The sequence below is a fragment of the Polyodon spathula genome, chromosome 8 (assembly GCF_017654505.1).
Source record: "Polyodon spathula isolate WHYD16114869_AA chromosome 8, ASM1765450v1, whole genome shotgun sequence".
In the NCBI taxonomy this organism is placed as follows: Eukaryota; Metazoa; Chordata; class Actinopteri; order Acipenseriformes; family Polyodontidae; genus Polyodon; species Polyodon spathula.
Window position 1 is genome coordinate 12,558,679 of NC_054541.1, and position 21,838 is coordinate 12,580,516.

The 21,838-nt window shown below is 38.6% G+C and overlaps 1 protein-coding gene across 11 annotated transcripts in view; it reads right to left on the bottom strand.

Moving 5' to 3' along the window:
• LOC121319427 (receptor-type tyrosine-protein phosphatase T-like) overlaps window positions 1–21,838 on the bottom strand; it is a 155,866-nt gene that overhangs the window by 42,788 nt on the left and 91,240 nt on the right. For 7 of the 11 annotated variants that reach the window (XM_041256854.1, XM_041256850.1, XM_041256849.1 and 4 more), the window contains exons 12-15: window positions 17,635–17,908; window positions 11,095–11,131; window positions 9,666–9,722; window positions 3,386–3,521 (exon numbers count right to left, since the gene is read on the bottom strand). In XM_041256854.1, coding sequence (XP_041112788.1) covers window positions 3,386–3,521; window positions 9,666–9,722; window positions 11,095–11,131; window positions 17,635–17,908 — 504 coding nt within the window. The remainder of the gene's footprint in view (window positions 1–3,385; window positions 3,522–9,665; window positions 9,723–11,094; window positions 11,132–17,634; window positions 17,909–21,838) is intronic. The other 4 variants (XM_041256857.1, XM_041256856.1, XM_041256858.1 and 1 more) reach the window with 1 other exon arrangement.

The following is a 21,838-nucleotide window of genomic DNA, read 5'->3' on the forward strand; positions in this document are numbered from 1 at the left end:
TTGGTGAGTAATTATTTACTATGTCTGCTTTATCGTCTGCTTTAAATGGCTCTTAAAACATTATGAATTGAAGCGGCAGTCATAAATATGCACTTAACAGATCATCGTTTAGTTGTTTGATGCAGATGAATGCGGTTTTGCTACTTGTTCTCGGTGGAGATGGGTCCTCCATGTGAACTGGTGACCCCAAAGACATCGTTAAGCAAGTTTTCATAGAGACAGTCTCGACAGAAGGAGGTGTATGAGGGCAATGCTGAACACAACAGGGTTTTAAAAGCAACATATCTACTTGTGTAAAGCAGGTAGCTATGCAAAAAAAAATAACCAATGATTTCGTAATGGCAATCACAAAGCTAATAATTTACGATTAAGCTGGTTTCACTCACCATACATCAATATGAAAAAAAGACTTCACATGGCTATTAAAAAAGGATCTGTGATCTGTTTTCTTTTCATAATGCAGGTAATAGATGGGTAAATAGTTAATGAAATGTGGTAATATGCTGTGTCATTATTGTTAATCACATGCATTAATTGTATTAACTTTTTGGCAGCCTTACTCTCAGCCAAGTTTGCAAGATGCATATATCTGAATTGTTGCAGTGCTTATGTACAGTCAGCTCACGTCATTTACAGGTGTACATACTTGATTAAGCTTTATAAATATGGTATGCTAATTCTAGTCAGTGACCTGTGCTGCATTTAAACCAAAACAGGGTGATTAAAACAAATAGCATTTATTTAATAAATGATGCTTCATACTCAAAATGAGAACAATATTTTTTAATTAAAAAACAAAATAAAAAAATAATTATCCTGGATTTTCAATATTTATGACTGCCCATAATTTGACACATTTAAAGAATAATGAGTTACATGTCCCCACGTGCTGCTACAACTGTTTAAATAACGTAACTGTGATTTTTTTTTTCATCGTTAACATCCTGACAAGTTTTTACACTTATAACTTTAAAGTCTGTTTTAAAGCTCTTTTCAAAGTGGCCGCTCTAGTGCACTGATAGTGTCAGGATTATTGCCCACATTGTCAAACAGGTAACACGGCAATAACGATCTATGGTGTGGTACGGAACAGAAAAGCCAAACCACTTCCAGTGCACTACAGGGGACATTTTAAAAAGAGTTTTGAAACAGACTTTAAAGTTATTAAAATTGTCAGGGTGTTCACAATGAAAAGAGAAATTACAGGTATGTTATTTAAACACGTGGTGACGTGTAATGCTACATTTTTCTGGAACCCCACTGCATACTCTTTGATCTCATTAGACCACTCCGATGAAGTTTATAGAGCATCAGGAAAAAACATAGATGGAAAACTATCAGAGTAATAAAACCGTAACACAACAAGTGCATACTCTTTAACCTAGAGCCAAAGAGATACAACACATTGCACAAGACTGCTTTAACACTGAGATGGTACAATGTTTATTGTAAAATGTTTACACTTGAATACAAATTAATTTTAAAAAGTCAACAGCAATGTTGAGCTTTATGTACATATTTATGATTTTAACAAGTTTATCCATACTATAAACATAATTTCAATTTAATTATGCCTCATGCGCAAAACATTACAAATAAATGCATACTACAAGAGCACCCACTCTTTCTGTATGCAATATGTTAGTCCTCTGAGTTAGCTGGGATGGGTATGCCAATATAATATAATGTACAGTACAGAGTGCACAAACTCAGCTAATCCTATTAACCTATCCTATTCGTCTTTTAAAAATGTAGTGGCAAGGGAAGGAGTAACCACGCCGAGCATCAAAGAATATGAAATAACTTCCCACTTACTGTGCACAAAGCAGCCTCATTGCCCTGCAAGGTGTGTTAAAAAGGAACGTGGTAGAAACACAGAAGCTGGCCACATTGTAACTGTCTAACAGGGGGATTTTATTGCAGAACATTCGTAAAAATGCGTTGGGGAAACTGAATACTCAAGGCAAATGCAATTTTGTTTAAAAACAAACAAACAATACCTACATCTCAACAAAAAATACATTGAAACAGTTTGTAAGTGTTTTGCGCTGATTTAAAATACATTACTGAATGAGCTGATAAGCTTTGGCTAGAATGGTCACCCCTACAGCCTGAACTGCCCACCAGCCTCAAACATGGATTTGCCATTACTCCTCATGGCTGCTTCTCATTTTTTACAACAAGGTTTCTTGTCTCATGAGGTTGAAAATATGTATGAAAAGTTCAAATAAAAAATAAAAAATAAATTTTACTCAGTACCTACAAATGTGCCCATAAAAAAAAAAGGATTGTAACTAAAAGCTACAAAAGAAGCTTTAATGTATAATACATATAGAGGCTACTGTGTACATGGGTTAAATAAAAGCCAAATTGTATTCAAGGTTGTTTTATAATTTAGAAAGCAAACTACACATATGCCTTCATCAGGTTTAAAAGCTTTCAAAAGAGCCTGTCCATTGTTTGTCCTACCCCTGGGTAATACCCTTCAAACGCCACTGCCTAATGGTGACACCCAAGGGGCAATTGCCCTTCCTATCCCTTATACAAAAAAACAATGGATGGATTTGCATGATGCCTTTGATACACAGTGGGACTTGCATTTGTCTGGTTCAGATCTGTGTGTGTGAAAACTTTTGTGTTTCCGTGACTTTAGCAGCTAGTGGGAACTGTGTGCTGTTCCTTGTTCTGGGAACGACAGTCTCAGCTGGCTGTAGTAAAGACTTCATTGAGCAAGACAATGAGCTGTCTTGTAAAATCTGTTGCTGGCCAGAAGCAGATGTAACCAAAGGAAATTCACTTTGAAAAACATGTGCTACCCTGTAGAGAAGATAAACGAAGTGCAGGGCTTAAGAACCACTTCCCAATCCAACTCACAATATAAGAGGATCAATGCTGCTTTTTGTGGGGTTTTTGCATTTCTTTTAAAATGTGCATGTAATTGAAGATAGTTATCAAGAAATGTAATTTTATTTCAGGGACGTCCTCCCTCTCTTAACATGCATTAGGAAATAAATTATTTTTGGGGATTAAACTAGCAGAATTTTATCTCTACTGGAATTTAGTCAGTGCAGTGGTGTTAGCCAAGGATCTTTTAATGGCCACATAGCTGACAATACCTTAGTACCTGTTTGGGGGACCTTTGCTATATAATGGCTTGTATGTAATTAGGGGTATTCAAGGGAAATAAAGAGAAACAAGAAGACAGAAATGCAATGGGAATAAGCCAGTGTGCATGTTACAAGAGGCAAGAGCTATGTCCACAACCCCAAAAATAATTCCAATGGCTAAATTGTTGCACCAGTAAAAAAAAAAAAAAAAAAAACACATCAGTCGCTTATACTTGCAGAAATTTGGAAACATTATCAGCTTCTCGTCCAAAGTTTACCTTCTTTTCACAGTGAGCATCACTCCCAGCAAGATGATGACAAACATGAGAATCCCTGCAATAACTCCAGCCATCTTCACCGTGCTGTCCACCTGTCTCTCTGGCTCCACCGCGTTCGAGTTCTGGGTGGAAGCTCCTGAAATGAATAACAAAAAAGGCAGAAATATAGAAAGACTCATTTAAAAAAAATAACAAGCATGCATTTAAATTGCATTGTCCTGGATTATTTTGCATACTATGTGTGCACCACTTTGGAAGTGTTGCCATGAACGAAAAATGTGAAAAAAACTTCAAAGCAGTACACCTCTGCCCTGTTAGAATTCTTAGCTTGATTCAGGTTTAAAAATTAATGATTTAAAAAAAAAAAAAGAATAACTTTAACCCTTTCAGCTCATCAGTGGCCCTTGAAATTGGCAGGCAGTGACTTACTTGTCTCTTTAGAATCTACACTTTCATGAGCTCTTGCCCACAAAGTTCCCCATATGGTGACACAACAACATTTCCAAAATTGAACACAAGTGCATTAGGATTTGGTTACAATGTCCCCTTTCATGGAAAACATGACACACCGGAAAGACGGTTAAGGGTTCGGGTTCGGGCACATCCCCGCTGGTTTTAGGTAGCTGGAAGGGTTGCGTTTTCAGGGTTAGGTTAGATTAGGGCATGGATTAAAATATTGCCTAAATCTGCTGACCTTTTTAGATGCTTTTTTTAAGTGTAATATAATAAGCAGAGTGTTTAAATCTAAAAGCAGTAACTTTATAAAATACACACAGACACACTACACCACTAATAACAACTGAATAGACTGCTTTTATTCTCTCGGTTGTGCACACATACAGTACATCCTACCCTCTGACCCACTCAGTACATTGACTTAACAGCAAGCTATCCTATTGAAAAACAAACCACACAAACAAAAACGTATTTAGTTTGTATTTAGTAATGACCATTGCAGATCAACTACCCTGTCACCTTCACAGTGGAAGTGAGCTGACTTTTGAGCCCTGGATTAAAAGAGGATGCCAGCACATCACTTCTGGACAGAACAAGCAACTCTCTCGCTTCTGCATGTAATAGCTATGGAGTTATTGCAGCAACACTGTCATCATAATGCAGATTTTTTTCCATCTGTATCCATAACGTCTGTTGGGGTTGGAAACTCGATTGGCAGCCAGTGAAAGCAACATGCAATCTTGAATTCAGGATCCCTTATTAGATTTTATTGAACTGCAACTCACTCGTATTTGGGATGGAAATAAGACAAGTGTCTGGCAACGGTGCTCTATATAACAAATACAATTTTGAAATGAGAAACTTTAAAGATACAGAATGAAAGAAACACACCTGACACAGGTAAATTAACAAACAAATGCTGACAATACACATGATACAGTACCAGCTTTACAAATGATATCCCAGGGTCCTGAAACTTATATTGCAAGGATAGTACATTAACAGGCCAAGCTACTAAATGCAGCAGACCAGTAAAGATGGCTTTTTATTTGCTTTTAAGTTCTTCCTTAAATTGAGAAACATTTGTATTAAATTTTCCACGGGTTCAAACTTTGATTCAAACTTTGATAGCAGGACTGGGAATGAACTACCACTCACAAACTTTTAACAAAGTTTTCATGTAACTGTTTTCCTGAACTACAAAAAGTTACATCAGCCTTAATCTGTGCTACATTGCATTGCCTTTGCACTGATTAACATTTACAACTATTTGATGGTGTGGAATAGATGTCCTTAAACTTTTTGTTTAAAAAGTGCATGGGCTTTTACCAAGAAAGTCATGCTTCTAACAATTTGAAAAATAATTTATAAGGCTGATACTCTGAGGGTAATTTGTTAGGTCTCCCGTGCAATATTATAGAGCCCAGTAATAATCGCAAGCCTACATACCGAGTTCTGTGAAATGAAAAGGATAACAAACTGCTCTGACTAATTAGATTGTGGCTGCTGCTCTGTGGGTGGGCAGGGTGCACTGACACACCATTAAACCTGTCTGCAGTGTGTGGGCATTGTTAAAAGACCTTCTGCATTAATTCCTTCAAAATGTACTTCAAACAATAAAGTGACCATTTGCTTTTCATTTAGCAGGGGGGAGAATGGAAACTTCTCTTGCAACCTGCCTCTGTAAATGAGTGAAACTGCGCTTGTTGGTTGCAATTTAGAAACTAAAAACATTGTATCATTGTAATATATTTTCATAAACTGTAGGAACAGGAAGTTCTATGAACAAGCGCTCTCAGCTCAGATTTCTTGGCTGTTGGAATCATGTGAGAGTCATCATGTGACGACGTGACCGATTGGATCAGTTTGTGAACGAAGCACAGCAGCACACATTTGTAGATAGATAGATAGATAGATAGATATAGATACTATTTTATTTGGTGAGCAAAATGACAGGACTGTTAGCTACCCAAGCTTGCACTGGAATCAGCAGCTGTTATTGATAACTGATCACACAGAAGCAGCAGCTGGAATTGATTTCTTACTTGAAGTCTTTCTTTTTAATGCTCTCTTATTCCTGCCTTTTTAAAGGGCTAAACCAATAAGACATTCTGTGTCTTGATGAGGATAGGATTCTATAAGATAACAGTGCTGTGGAGCTGAGAATTAAAGGATACATGTGACAGTCATGAACCTCATTCCCAGCCTGTGCCAAGGCGATTTTCATTCTCACCTTCTCTTCTGTGTCAGATTGGAAGAGAAGGGTATTGTACTGGACTCGAATGCCCCTATGACTTCAAGGAGGTCCAACTGGCTCTGTACCTGTACTTTGATCCAGAAGATCACAGGTTTCATTCCTGGATTTGAAAGACTCCCGTTATTGTATTGTACAGCACCTTGGGATGAGTCGCCAATGAAAGGCGCTATATCAGTGTCATTTTGCAGTTGGCATTTGTAATGATTTTACGAGTAATAAAATCAGTATATTTGAGGCATTGAGACATTGGGGGGGGGATGTGATGAAGGATCTTTCACACAACAAAAAAATAAACAGGCTGGTATTTTTAAAATGTGCAGATGGTATATTCCACAAACAAAAATGAACACTTGGTTCTAAAATAAACAAAAAAAAATCCCAAGTAAAAAAAGCGAAGAAAAAAAAAAAAAACTCTGTATTCATACCACGTTTCTTAATAATTCTGTCAAATAGTTCTCTTATTTCAGAACAAACGTTGGAATTAAACTGGGTGGGGGGGAAGAGTCCCATTATCTGAAAAATAGCAATTAAGCCGTATTATTTACTTAAATACCACTGTGCATTATTCACCAACTCAGATCCCATCAGCTTCCTAAAGATTGTAATCTCACTGTGATTAATGTCCATTACGCGTCTCTTTGGTCGTATAGAAGACAACTCCTTTTATTATTAGTGATTTGTTTGACATAAAGGATCAAAATCCATACATTTTCCATTCATAGAAATGAAGCATCAAAAAAGGAATTATTTCAAAAGCTCAGGATATTAAAACGTAATCCTAGAAGTGATCCAGCTGCAAGAAGCATTAATTGAATTTTGGCTTCGGTTTTAACTTGGAAGTACACATTAAAATATAGTCGAAGCAGGTTTGTGTGGCTCATTAACTCTACAGCTCGCTGCAGTACAGATCGGGGCTAGTAAAAGCACAATGTCTGGTCAACCCTATAAATCAGTGAGGGGCGCCAAACATCGCTCTTTATGAGTCGGGGCTGGATAATGATGTTTGGAAACAGGCCAAGACTGAGATCAGGATTGGCAAAGCAGTCCTGTGTAACAAGATTAGTGTCTGAAACACTGAGACTGTGGGTCAGATGGACCGAGATTAGTGTTGCTCAAGTCAAAACAATACAAAACAGTAATAGGGAAGAAGGTTAAAAGGTGTCATTCCGGGCTGCACAATCTAGCATGAATAAACACAGATCACAGTAGTGAAGTACATCCATATAGCCAACCTAGAGGCTCAGCAGGCTGAAGCATGAAGGAATTTGCATTCATGTGCCGTACTGGTACAGTTGCACCAGGGAGTATGCCCTAGATATTATTATTCTGTGTCACAGGTTATTCTGACTTAAATGACTGTTTAGAAGATATATCTTTTGCCAGGAAAGCCACTGCATATCAACAAATATGCTGATGTCTACAGTGACCAATGACGTAACAATAGCGGTGTTGTGCTCATCACACTGTTAAAAACAGAGCTGAGCAAGTGTGTGCTACCTTCAAATTTACTAAGACATCTGCAGCAACACCTCTGAATGCAGCCCCCTTTTCTGTCGATAAGTAATTCCTCTCTTGTGCTGTGCAAATCAGGAAGCATGATAGGACAATCATCTCAAAGTAATGGGAGATGTTACTGAAAGGACATATCTATTCCAGCCCCTGCATTTTTGATTTATGAGCAAACATCCAATTATTTTCTTTTTTTTTTCTCCTAGGGGTTGCTATCACAAGGTCAGTTCCAGTAATCTGGCCTTTAAAATTCATAGGGTACTACAGAACCATGCAACTCAGAGATGTCTTTGTCTCTAAAGAGGGCACATGATCAGCAACTAGAGTATATAGGCATATGATGGGCAAAATGTCTGTGCTGTTTGGAGAAAAACCAAAAAGACATACTAAAAAAAACCAAAAAAACAAAAACAGGTAAATGTTATAAAACTACATAGAAAAAAACAGCGCACAGGCAAACACGCCCATGTTTGTATTATTTTATATAGCAGCATTTACAAATGACTGTATGAAAAAGATACAGTAAATTACAACAATTCAGCTGCACTGTTTTCTGCTCTGTATAAAAAGGTAATTTAATGGCTTACCGGGTTTATTTGACCTCTAAAAGATGTCTTTACTCTAATACCACTTCTATATTTGGTTTAGTTAGTTCAAAATGAAATTGGAATATTTGGTTGAATGTTGAAAGATCTGAATATGAAAACCCACATTAGTCCCAGCCCTTGAAGGTCATAAACTGCTCCTTCTTCAACAGTCCAGTATGTTGTTTCTTGCTACTAACATAAAAAAAGCGCACACAGATATGTATTTGTCAAAAGACAATGTTGCCTTCTGAATGTACACATTATTGTACATATTTGAAATGAATGCATCATCTTTTAATGTATTGCGCTGGTCATAGTGTGGGATATCAGAACACTGTAAAAATTGAAAACTGAAACCCAAAAAACAAACAAAAATAATAATTTGCAAACATAAAATGAATCGAAAATTGTCCCTCCATAAAGTTCTGCATTACTGTCACCTGATAGCGGATATCTATTATTGGCCAATACATTTTCACAACCAAAGGAGTTTGCAATAGCTTTCAGTGAATGACACAGCCTATCCTTTGTTCCTGTGACCACATTCAGCTTGCTGGAACCGGACATCAGTGAGCTCTGAAATGCATAATCTTCTGTGATGCGGAACCTCAGGGCTACAGCATGCTGAAAACCATTCAGCATTGTATAGAAACAGCTGTGAGACCAGACAAACACACTGAACACACTCTAAAGTTTCACAATGCATGGGAGGTAGGGAGGTAGGGAGGTTGGGGGGGGAGGGGATGCAAATGAAGTGAAATTTATTCAGGCTAGTTTACACAACTTTGTTTTCATTTTTCTAATGTTTTGCTCAACAGATATGCACACTTAACCAGACCTATTTATTCAGCTCGATCCACCAAGTTAAAAAACAAATGCTTTTTTTTTTTTTTTTGAAGCATGTACAATAGTAGACCATGCTTAAAACGTTAATGAGCAAGACCGGTATATATTTCAGTCTTCTCTCTATGTATCTGCTTATCTGTCCAGTCTGTCCACATACGTTTACTGCTGGATGATCAAAAATGGGAAGCCAGATAAACCTAGCAGCCAAAAAAAAAAAAAAAAAAACACAAAAACAATATTTTTACTTTTTTAAATTCATATTTATATTGTACTGTACAGCAGTATTGTCCTTTTTTATTTTGTATTCATAGTCTAAGGAAATTATGCATGTCAATTTGAAGAACATACTGTATCAGCACCACACTGCATTTTTGCAGTTGTCAGTACAAGCCTAGATAAGGAGCAAAACAGAAGTAAAAATGTAAACAGACGGCAGAGAAAAAATACTCAAATAATAATAATAATAATAATAATAATAATAATAATAATAACGTGTGTTTTTATGGCACCAGGGTGTCCTCCAAAGGATCATTTAAAGCAAGTTCAGCTGGTGAGTATCAGACATGCACAAAAATGCTTTGAAACAAAATAATACAAAAATCTGGACTATGGAGTCGATAATCACCTTCACTGGGGATGACAAGTATGTACGGCGTTGTTATTTGTCCCCTACCTATTACCACTAAGAACAAGGAATATAGTTCCAGGTCAGCATGCATGAGAGAAAGAAAAAAAGAAAAAAGTCTAAAAAAAACAAAATAGGGCTTTATAAGTCAAGCGTCTTCCCTTTGAATTGAATAAGGTTATACAGCAGTTAATAAGAAAAGGAAGATCTGTGCATAATGAAGCTGGTACATTTTGATACCTTTTATAGACCTCAGGCAAACCTGTTGTATCAAACAGAATTAACACAAGCTTTCGAGGCGTCTTCAGCTGGTATGAAATGACAGACGGATAAAATAAATTAATTAATTAATTAATAGATGGCTTTAGTTTTTAGCAGGCCATTAGAGTATAAAAATGTGTTCCAGTTGCATTTCACTGACTGATACAGCTCAACCTTACTGTACAGCCTACATAGGCAAGATATCCAAATCCTAAATGCAAGCACTATTACCTAATCCTCTCCCTCAGGGTCTTTACTCACTGTGCCTGACCCCTACAGAAAACAACACCACCGTAAGAATAGTGGAACTGTGCGGCATGGTTGCTGCTTGCGAGATGTCTATATATAGCGTTTCATTAAAGCATATTTTCAGTTTGCTGATTTGTATGAGCCCCAACCTTGCTCGTTAAAACTGTGCTTGTCACAACCATGAAGCAAAAATGCCACAAAGTTATCAGCATGCCTTTTACCTAACCAGCACACAATGTAGAGTCAAGTTGCTGCTCACATACAGTAGATCTGTTTGTCCTTATTTGGAAACAGATACGCATAATAAATCAAATAAAAGCAGTGTAAGGATGTGGAGGTTGTGAGCTGTCTGGTGGCTTTATTTCCACTATACTAATGGAGATTTTTTTTGTTTTTAATTGCTTAATGTTCTTATATAAAAATTTTGGAAAAATGCTTGTGTTCTCAAGGCATCTTTATCTAAAGATGACAAATCATGCAGAAGGAAAGCTATAAAAAAAATGCAGAGTCTGAGGTCACTGGTAGCAAAATGGAGAATATGGAACAATTCTGTGACAAAGACTTCTGCTGCTGTACTGTACAGGTAATGTACCTTAGCTGACTTTAATGTTGCACTCTTTGTACATTTCAAAATGTATTTAGCTAAGGTAATCAAACATGCTCACATTGGTCTCCCATCAAAAACGTTGTCGTCACTTTAAAGTTCTCATTGTGAGTCAGGCTGACATTAGTGAAGAATGCCTCTAAAAGTAGGAGTTCTTTCGCTAATCCAAAGTCCATTTCAGTAAAACTGACCTCGAAACCCCTTACAAAAGGGACCCATCCTCTTAAATAAAAAATAAAATCAGTCATTTATCATCTTTTACCCTTTCAATTAGTCTGGCAAAAACATGCAGAAATGTCACAGAGAATGTCATACCTTTAGTAGCCAGTCGGACGCAGCTGATTTTTATTTCCTGAAATGACAAGAAGAAGAAGAAGAAGAAGGAGAGCCTTGGGTCAGACCATAATAAGGTTCTTTTTTATCTCTTTCAAAATTGAATGCAAGAAAAGCATTAAGAAGCCCAACTCTGGGTGACTCCTGCTTTCCCTTTGAGGTGGATTGCTGGCAATGAGGAACACAGTAGGAATGGAGCTAATGAGTACGTGTTAATATGCAGCTTCACAAGATCGTGAGGCACTGCGACTTCTGACAAATACCAGTAGTTAATAACTTGTTTGACAGCTCGCAATTAGCAATTTGACTTCTGGATGTTGTCTGAAAGCACGCTTCTGGTGGCTTTGGGCTCCCAGGCAGCTGCCAACAGCTGTTAAATCCCCAGGTACCTTCTGCTTGCTCTTCCAGATTATTTCTTAATAGAAGAAAGTTACAGTCAAACCCACTCACTGTTAATGTACACTAGCCCCCTACTTCGAAATGGCCAGTATATACATTGGGAGTCAATGGGGGGACAAGTTCCTGACAATAAAGTCAACTCTGTTTGCTTGCTTATTCTCCTCCCAGTCCCTTAAGTGATATTAAAAAGGGGTTGCAAAGCTGAGCTGATGTAGTCATGGTTACACATCTCACTAATCACAGGTCCAGAAAAAGCCTGGCTTTAACTCCCCCACTAATAGCAAGCACTAATGTATTTACAGCTAGTCCTACAGTACACAGTGGCCCTGTCATCGCCTCAGGTATTCCCTTTGCTCATGGAACACAGATCAAACATCAGCAAACATATTAGGCTGTACAGTGAAGTTCTCCGGTCGATTTGTTTCAATTCAGTGACATCTTTACCAGGCAACACAATGCAACATAATTCATTTTAAATGAACCTGGATATTGATTTTTACTCATCAGGGGAATAGGGAACAGCATCTCCTGTGCACTGCAGTTTGTGTTTTAAAAGGACTTTTGTTTTATAGATTTTGTTTAATAAGTGGTTATGATCCATCATCCCCTCTAGGATCATTTTTGTGCGATGTCTGCACTGGCATAGGTGACAAGCTGTTCACAGATCAGCATTGATGATCTTAATAAAAGACCATTACAAAAGCATTTGAGACTGTTTCACCTCTACACTTGCACCATGTGTATTCGAACAGGGTCTACCATTTAAACAGTTACCCACCATGCTCTGCTCTCCTCCACCGATGAGTGGCACAGGCTGTGAATGTGTGACAGCAGCTTTTCTTTGAGCTGTTTACCCGCGCTCACCCGCGGTTTGGAATCCCATGGTTGCTGGGGTTACCTTCTGCTTTGTTCTGACTGTATGTTCTTCCATATGACTACTGGGTAATATGAATATGACTACAGAGATAAAAAGTAATGCATGATTAAACTTCAGCTGACTGACTCTCACCTATGAGAGATTCAAGCACAGCAGATGACAGGACTCCATTACTTATAATGAGGTTTGAGTTCTGCTCTCCAGTCTAGTAATGCCCAGACTGTCAAGCAGTCTTTAGGAATCGTTAAGCTGATTGAGAGATTTTGTTGTCTCAGTTTTGTTTCATCTGCACTCTGGTCTTTTTCCATGGTATCTTAAGAAACAATTACCCGGTTTATTTTACTTTAAACAAAATAAATAACAATAATTGAAAATGAGAAATGTAGTACACCTTTTAACATTAAAAAAAAAAAAAAGAGTTTGAAATAATTTTTAAAAACTGGGGTTTTATTTACTTTAGGGCATTTGAACTAGTTATTTTTTCTATTTTAGTTTTATTACTTGCTGGAATGGATCAAACTGCTATGCAATGGGCATTTTATTTCCATCCCTGTAGCGTTTTTTTCTTTTATTCATTATTGGGTTTTTTTGGGGTTTTTTTTTTTTGCTTAGAATGTAAACAAAAGCTTTGTAAATAACGCAGAATTCCTCCAGGGATAAATACACAGGCTCTTGCATTGTGGAATACATTATCATTGTTTGAGGAGAAGCAATTCAGGGAGGTTGTTTCTGCTCCATTTCTCTTTATGAATGAATGTTGCTACCAATCCAGCATATTTATATGATAAGTTACAAAGGCAAATGCAAAAGGGGTGACGGGGGACGGGGAACTGAGATAGCTGCATCTATTTTAATACATTTAGTTCAACTCAGCTAGTTTGTTTTCATGTGGCATATGATCAACACAGCTCCTCACCGCTATATCCTACAGTACACTATATCAGAGATTAACTCCAAAGCTGCATGACTCATATGCCATCGGAAATGTTGTGAAGAGAGTAAAGCTGCTCATTTGAATATGTATTGCCTCTCGACAGGCCTCCCCGTTCAGGTTGAGAGGAAACTATAACTCACATCAGCAAACGCGGTGTTGGGGGAAAATGAACTTGCTGTTCTGCTGTCGATTTAATATAGTGGGCAGAGTGAGTCAGCACTGTGAAAGAACATCAGCCACCCAGTGCCTCTCATCTCCTTCTCCTTCAATGGCAATGCAGTGGCACACCAGGGGCGATGTCATCGTTCTGTATTAAGGGGAAACAGTAGCTCAAAAGCCACTAAAATGGCCCAATTAACTGGTAGAATGGTACCACAGTTTAACATTATCAGATTTGAACATGCCAGCTGAATCACAATGGTATGAAGAAATAAGCACTGGCAATCCACTGTGCTTCCATGCTAGCAGTGTGTGGCCAAACCAGCACTGCTGTACCTTTCAAATCCATTGGGAGTGTCTTAATACTGCTTATGGTGCTGTTAGGGCTTTTCCTGGGAAACAAATAGGGATTTTAACATTATCACAGTGGTATGTTTCAAATGGATTTAGAACATAAAAACATAAAGTTTACAAACTTGAGGAGGCCATTCAGCCCATCTAAACTTGTCCAGACCCTAGTCGCTGATTGATCTCAGAACTTAGGCTGGGTCTTGAGGATCCAAGTGTTTCTGCCTCAACAACATGACTAGGTAGCCCATTCCTCACCCTCGCCACTCTCTGTGTGAAGAAGTCTACTTCCCTCTGTCTCCGCTTGATTTCCAACTGTGTTCTGGCTTCTGAACTGTGCTCAAAGTAATGGCTTGAGTTAACTACGTCAACTCCTTTAAGGTTTTTAAGACTTTAATCATGTCCTTCCCAGAGTCCTCATTGTTCCAGGCTAAATAGATTCAGATCTGTCATCCTTTCTTCGTAGCTTAGTCCTTTAAGGGCTGGGATTAGTCAAGTAAGTACACTTCTCTGACAGGGGTGAGCATACTGTTGCATTTGGTATAATACAATGTTTTCACTCCTGGAAAACACTGGCAGGTAAAAGAATGGCTGTCAATGATTCTGTGAGACTCCCATCCTTTGTAAAATACTATAACTGACTTTTATTAACTTGTTGCTACAATTAGTTAAACTCTGTGCAGTAAATTAACTGTTGTCGGGAACTTGTAGATTTAAAGCCAGAATTATAGGAAAGGCTTTATAACTCATGATGACTGTCATAGGCATGAGTGGAATATTAAGCGCTGTATCTTGAAGAGGATTCAGCTGGCATTGCACAAGAGGAATCAAGACATTTGCTTGCATTTCTCTGTTTTAGTCTCCAATCTTGCATGTGTTGGGTAAGTGCTGTATGCCAGGACTGACTTAAGTAATAACATCCCTTATGCTTCGTTACAGACTTGGGGGCGTAATTAACACACACAGGACAGTGTGCATAAATACCTCAATAACTCATTATTGAGTACATTTTTTATAACAAAAACAAACACACATCTCTATAGCTGCAATGCTCCCACAGACTGATAGAGACATCTCTAACACTGCATCAAGCAAAGTGATGCCATAAAAAAAACAAACTCACAGCTCCAAGATGACATCTTAAAAGCATTGCCCTTTTTTGCACAATTTATTTCCATCATCGCTCACTTCTGGGTCATGTCAAATATTTAACCCTAATGGAAATTCAGTTCAAACCATCTCCGCACCACTTAACAGAAGATCTTCATTTTCACAGGAGAAGAATTACAGCTAAACGAGGTCCTGATGGGTTATGAGGGAGCAGAGTACAGGATAGACGAGGAAAGCAATGATGTGCATCTGCAGATTCAAGTGGCTCTAAATTGAAGAGGTGGCAAGCTAATAGATAACAGGTAGATTACACTACGTAACACAATTTTTGTTCCTGGGTAGTAAGTACTGTAAATACAGTATAATCGTAAATCTCGAAAAACTACTCACTTCTAAATCTTTTGTTGTTAGTTTTGTATTACTTTAGTATAAATACATGTTAATTTGGATTCATATGTTGTTTTATGTGAACGAAAAGACACACATTTGCTCGTTTTCCCATTGGAAATAGTGATATTTTGAAATATCACTGTCCTGGTCACAAAAGCAAAGTTTGTGGGGAATAATAGCCATTTTCTATACTTTTGAGGCATAAGCAATTAGGAAATAACACTTACTACCCAGGAACAAAAAAAAAAAAAAAAGTGTTACACGGTGTTATCGGTTTATTTAGTTATTGTATTAATGTTTCCATTCTGCATTTAACGATCTGGATGACAAAAGGTTTAGAATTGGTAAAAGAAAACCAAAGTGTGGTAGTTATTAAAAAACAATGCCTCTAGTACATGCCACACAAGAGTGCATGTAAAACATTCTGGATAAGGCATGACTTGTTATTCTGCAGCCAATGCACCTCCTCTTTCAGCTGAACAAACACCTGCATAAAACAATACATGTTTTACAACACGTTTCAGCTTTGTACAGGGATTAAGTGCTCAGTGTGCAAAAGACTTGATTTGTTTTGTAAAATTTACAAAACTTGCTTTCAGACTGAAGTAGCCAGAAGGCACAATTATGTAGCACTTTTCAAAGTATTTTTTTCTTCTTCCCGTTTTGCAGTGCTGTCTAGTGATGGATTCAGAACCCGTGGGGATCCACATAAATTGCTGTCGTGACGCGTTGTCGCCCAAGTCCTTCCTTTAATATCTTGTGAAATGAATTCCAACTCATGTGAGGTTAGGTCCCCCTGTGTGGACCTAGGCACCTGTCATGACTGGCACAGCCAGGGGGAATCCAGCCCACACCTGCTGCCAGCGCTTGTCAAGACAGCAGAGCAATAAATACACAGCACACATGAAGAGGAAAAACTGAAATCAGGGGTGCTTTTTCTGTACTTGTGTTGTCCTCCACTGGGTATTATCTGCCATTTTTACTTTCTTTGTAGTGCCCTGGGTAGCAAGCTATGGTTACAAAGCATGTGTGTTTTTGGAAGATACCAAGTTTTAATTTGAATCAATAATGGGATTACAGTGAAGTAGAGCATCCTGACTAATGATATGCAGCAGCTTAGTGTAAGGGAGACAATACACATACCATGGTGCAACTGTCTTGCCAAAAAACACCCATGTTGAACTGTGGAGAGACAGGGGCATTGTTGTCTTGGGAGAACCCATACCTACATGGACAGTTACTCAGATAGGGCTACCATGTAACTTTGGTTTTCCTCCCAGGGTTTTACTGGTCCCAATACAAATAGGGCCATATGTAATGAACTTGGCAGGTGCCTCCATGCAAGGCAATCCATTCATCATTTTGCAGACTACTACAGCTGAAAGACAGGGCTCAATTTACTATTAGCAATGCATTAGCTGTGTCCTGGACATCGCATTAAAATGTTTCCAGTTGAAGTAAAAGGAAAACCCAACAGAGAAACAAGAGACAAGTTTACAGGAGCAGTGTGGTTGCAGAGTGCACAGTGTTACTATAGGGGAACAAGACAGTTGCATTCATCCTTTGTCATACATATGCTACTGTACATTCACACAGTGACATAAAAGGTATTACATTGAATGCTCAACTCAAATGAAAGTACTGCATATAAAAAAAAAGTGTGCTAGGGCATAATACTATATTTTGTGTACAGACTGGAAACATTCCAATTATTTGTCAGTGAGGACTGAACACATTATTAAGTGACTGCTGCCTCATGATGTTCTTACATTAAGTTCAGTGGAGCGTGCATGTTTTTGACTTTGTCGTCATGCTAAGTTACAGCAGACCTGCTCACTGAAGTGCTGCTGCAGTTTGCATAATAGGGCTGCCTAGAGTGGAGTACTTTACAGACAGCTAGAAGTGGCAGAGAAGTTAGAGAGAAGGACTGTGTGCCTGGGAATCTCACAGCAGCTACAGTACAACATAAATGAAACCAGGGGCGATCCTACCGTGCTGCCTAAGTGTCGTAGAAGCCGAGAGTTCCAATCCTTAGTACTGTGCCTTCTCCCTATTGCCAACTAATAATTAGTTGTGGGTCAGTGATACAACCAACTATTATAGGTCTGTCTGACTTAACTGAGAGCAGACAAGAGATGAAAACCTGCAGAATCGATGAGAGCACATAAGGACAGACCCTCATCGGCATATTAACTCTTCAATAGCGAACTGTCCAACCTGGCTGTCTGCATATTTCAGTTACTTGTGCTCTGCTTGGAAAAAGAGCCCTAACCCAATCCCAAAGATATTACACCTAGAAACTTACCCCATTTGCTTTACTTATCGCCTGGAAATAAATGCTGTAACTCTTCAGGGGTGAAAGCGGAGCGTTCCAGTAACCGTTGTATGTTTTATTGTCTCCCACGGTGAAGGGCTGAGTAGCGGGGAGGTTAACCGGGGGCAGTTCAGCGGCAAAGTAGTGCGGCGAGTCGAGTGCTGAGGCGTTCTTGTAGCTGACAGGGGTGGCGAAGCACTCGATGACGACCGCGGCTCTCCGCGACTTTTTCTTGCGTTCTTCTTTAACAACCAGTTGATAAGCACTGAGGACAAACAAAAGGGGAGATTTTAGAGTAATAGCGGGCAGCCTATGGCAAACCACACTTCCGTTTCAATCTGAGCTGGTACTCCATAACGAGTCCAGTAAGGACTTTGATCACTGCAACATTCAGCTGCTCTACCTTGAGAGATGTCTGACTTGTAATCCGTTGCTGCCTATTTACAGAGATTATAGGAAAAGAAACAATCACAGGCTGATAACTACTATCAGCAATTCTTTTAAAACACCTGGCCAATCATGTCAAGAATAACGAAAGCTTCTTCATTCTGCATGCTTAAGTACACCCTCACCAATCTATTGTGACCACTGTTCCAAAGCATTTCTGTATATTAAACTGGTATTGCAAGAGCCCCGCAATCACGTCAAACCATTGCTGTGAATACCTTCATGATCATTATATTAAGATCAAGGATAAAAAGATCAACAAGCTGTACTAATGCACAAAAAAAGCTACATTTATTTGCTCTGCTTTACCCTAATTTCCTGATTTCTTTGAAGTCAAATCAAGATTTTGATTTGACTTCAAAAAAGGACATAACAATTGGAAAGAAGCTAGTTTAAAGGCTGATGAGAAATATAGATCTATCCCATCCCTCACTTAATTATGTGCTTCTCTTATTATGGGATTTTTTTTACTGTTACTACAAAATAATATTTCTTAGATACAATCACTTTATAGACAGTAGTGTTGGTCGGGGCACTTTTCCATCTGGGCTAGAACTCGACCAATGTGCAACAACATGGTTATCTTTTTTTGGAGATGAAAAAAAAAACAAGTCTGCACTTCAGTGGATCATTCATACACAATCATGACAACAGAAACAGATTGCAAAGTGTGTTGTCAGCTAGTCAACCACAGCAGTGAAAACAGATCAAACAAGCACCAGTGTGTTTGTGAGACTATTGATCTCCAGGAGACTCTATGGGAAATGCACACAGTCCTAGATTCTACTGATCTGAAAAGCATTCAGTGTGCTTGTTTATACAAACAGTTACCTGCAGCACAAATCAAGGTTGGTAAATGCGGCAGATCAGTACATGTCAGATCTCAGCCCTAGGTGGTTAAAAGTACTATACTGTATATGAGCTGAACATTAAAACAATGAAATAAAAAGAATTTAAGGAATTAACCGTTTTTTTTTTTTTTTTTTTTTTTTTTTTTTTACGAGCATTTAGGTTTTGTCAGCCATCTCCAAATTATTGTCAGAGCTCCCTCGTTCAGGAAAGGTGCTGGAAATCCTCTATTCTGTGCATATTAATATTTCAAGGTCTTCGTTGGGCAACATTTAAACAGATGTTTCCTACACTAGAGGCTTATAAAGTGTTCCCCATGGGTTAGCTGCACATCTGTGGTTCTACTGGATAGGGAATTTAAATCTAGAAACATAGGAACACCTGGGGCCCAATGGAAAGGCAGAAAATGAAACACCAAAATGTGAATGAATTCACGCAATAAAACAGGGAGAATGTGCAGCAATATTCATTCTGATTCAATTAACACATTTACCGATCTTTTGTGCTCTACTTTGAAAATCAAATTCCTATGACTGACCGTAGTATTACAAATACAAAAAAAAAAAAATTAAAAAAGGATTCGGAAGCACTGCAAGCCTGTAATTAGGAACATGAGTCCTGCTTTCAGTAGTTTTGAAATACCGTCAGTAAAACGCAATGGATCAAACAGAAGCCGATTACCCTGATTAATTGTCACTGCTTTTAAATGAGCTGTTTCTGTCACCCTGACCTCCTGTAGACCTAAGTGCCTGATTAGTGCTGTTTCTAAAAAGCAGCCTACATACTCTTAAAGCTATTTATTGTGCTGGCAGCTGGAATACAACCTTGAGTTATCAAAAGGTCATTGTGCAAGAACACTGACCTTCCCAGTTGTGCTGGCAAGGCGCTGACATGATGTACTGAGATGATGGAACATTTCATTCCTACAAGCGAGGAATTTTATTTGCAGCAGTGTGGCAAAGTGGTTGGTAAGGGGAACAGGTGTAGCGGTGAAGCGGAGCAGGAGTGATGAACAGACAACGGTAATTCAGTGAACAAGTGTTTATTTGTGCTGTTTCCAGGTCTGGCGACCGTAAAATAATAAATCCCCGGCAGTACACAACAATGTGTAAAGCGCAGGGATGGTGAAGAACACAGTACAGTCTCAAACAGAAACAAAGGCATGGTCACCAGTCCTGGGTGATAGTCAAACGTGCAGGTGCTCTGTGCAGTGGTGCTCCGGATAGTGCTTTACGCGGCGACACCTCCGGAGGTGTGCTTTAACTGTCTAGTGGTGCGAAAAAGACAGACATTTATAAACAAACAAACAAAGACAAACCACAACACGTATTTTCACTCTGAGAGCCCCTCTCTCAGTCCTTCTCTCCTCACGTTACCCAAACGAAGGAAAAGATCAGCGTTACCCTGGCCCCTATATGTAATCCCGCATGATATCTAGGTAAACGGTTGCAGCTGCCTTATTACTTGCAGCTGCCTCTCATTTACCTTTCAAATCAATACGGTCTTACAACAGAGTCTCGCTTCTTTCCAGGCTGACCCACTTCCCTGACCCGGAAACGAACTGTCAGGCCAGCCCTTTGAGATACTTCTCCTCTCGTTCTTTAGTGCCCTCACAGGTCGGGAGGAAGATTCATCACCATAACTCATATTTCTGTCACAAGCAGCTTTTAAAAATAACACAGTGCTAAATAACCAAAATTGTGATTATAGTATGCAGCTACTTGATACAAATGCAACATAAAGACATTTGTTGAAACAAAGCAGCGTGAAACTAAATACATTAAAAAGAAGGAAAAAAAGAGAGACGTTATCATCAAAAGCCCAATTGTTTTGTTTCTTGCTTTTTCATTCCCTTCACTTGATTTTTATCATTTTTCTAAGCTCTCTTCAATTTGTAAAGTTCTCTCAAGGAGCACCTCTAGGAGTAAGCATCATTTCATCTCTGTGTAAAACAGCCTTAATGGAACCAGCCGAAGGGAATCTTCTCATAATAAGGAGTGAGGGTTTTGGAGCCGTTTCATGGCTTGATGATTTGTTTGTTGTTTGGCCTTGAGGTAAAAAAAAAAAAAAAAAAAAAAAAAACACACTCCAAAAAGCAAAGCTCTTCCATGGCTGTGATCAGGTGAACCAATTAGACTGCTTACCTTACACCCACATTTTCATATTGTTGTCAATAATTATGCACATCTCTGCCATCACCCCACAATTATGTATCATTAGGGAAATGTATGTTCCTCTACAGGGTAAATTATATCTGCATCTCTGATCCTGCGTCTTCTACAATGGATAATTACTTATGACTTTTGTTTTCTCAAATGATGGGCAAAGGCTTCCTTTGAAGTAAATATTTGAGAAGCAGAAAGCTCGTCATGAAAGAGAAGCACCAATTACAGGGGCAGAAAGAAGTGTAGTAAACTGCGCTCAAAGCAAAGCCATCGAGCTGCAGGGTTAAAATAACTAGCTGTACTTTGAGTCAGCTAAATACTATTCTGGCCTAATTGTTGACTGTATTTACAAGCAATTACATAGGACTGGATACAGAGGAGATGAAAGCCCTCTTTTGAAGTCAATTCATCACTAAGGACAGTGGAGCAATGCAGTGTAATTGAGTTTCTTGTTCAACATTTCATACAGTATATGCAGACACAGCCACAGTGGCTCAGGTAAAAGATTGCTGTTTAGTTTTAAAGTTGTGAAGAATACTTGTCTGTCATTGCATTTCTAATGATCCCTTTGGGAGCTTGCTCTGTGATATTATCACTGCTGTCCTCAAAGGTGACGTGACTGTAGTTTTAGGGTTAATGCTAAGACCAACATGCTGTGGAGCAGGTAAGTCGTTATAACAAATCAAGGTTTTTGGCGTCCACTTTAACTCCTGCTGCAAAAATGAAAAATGCAA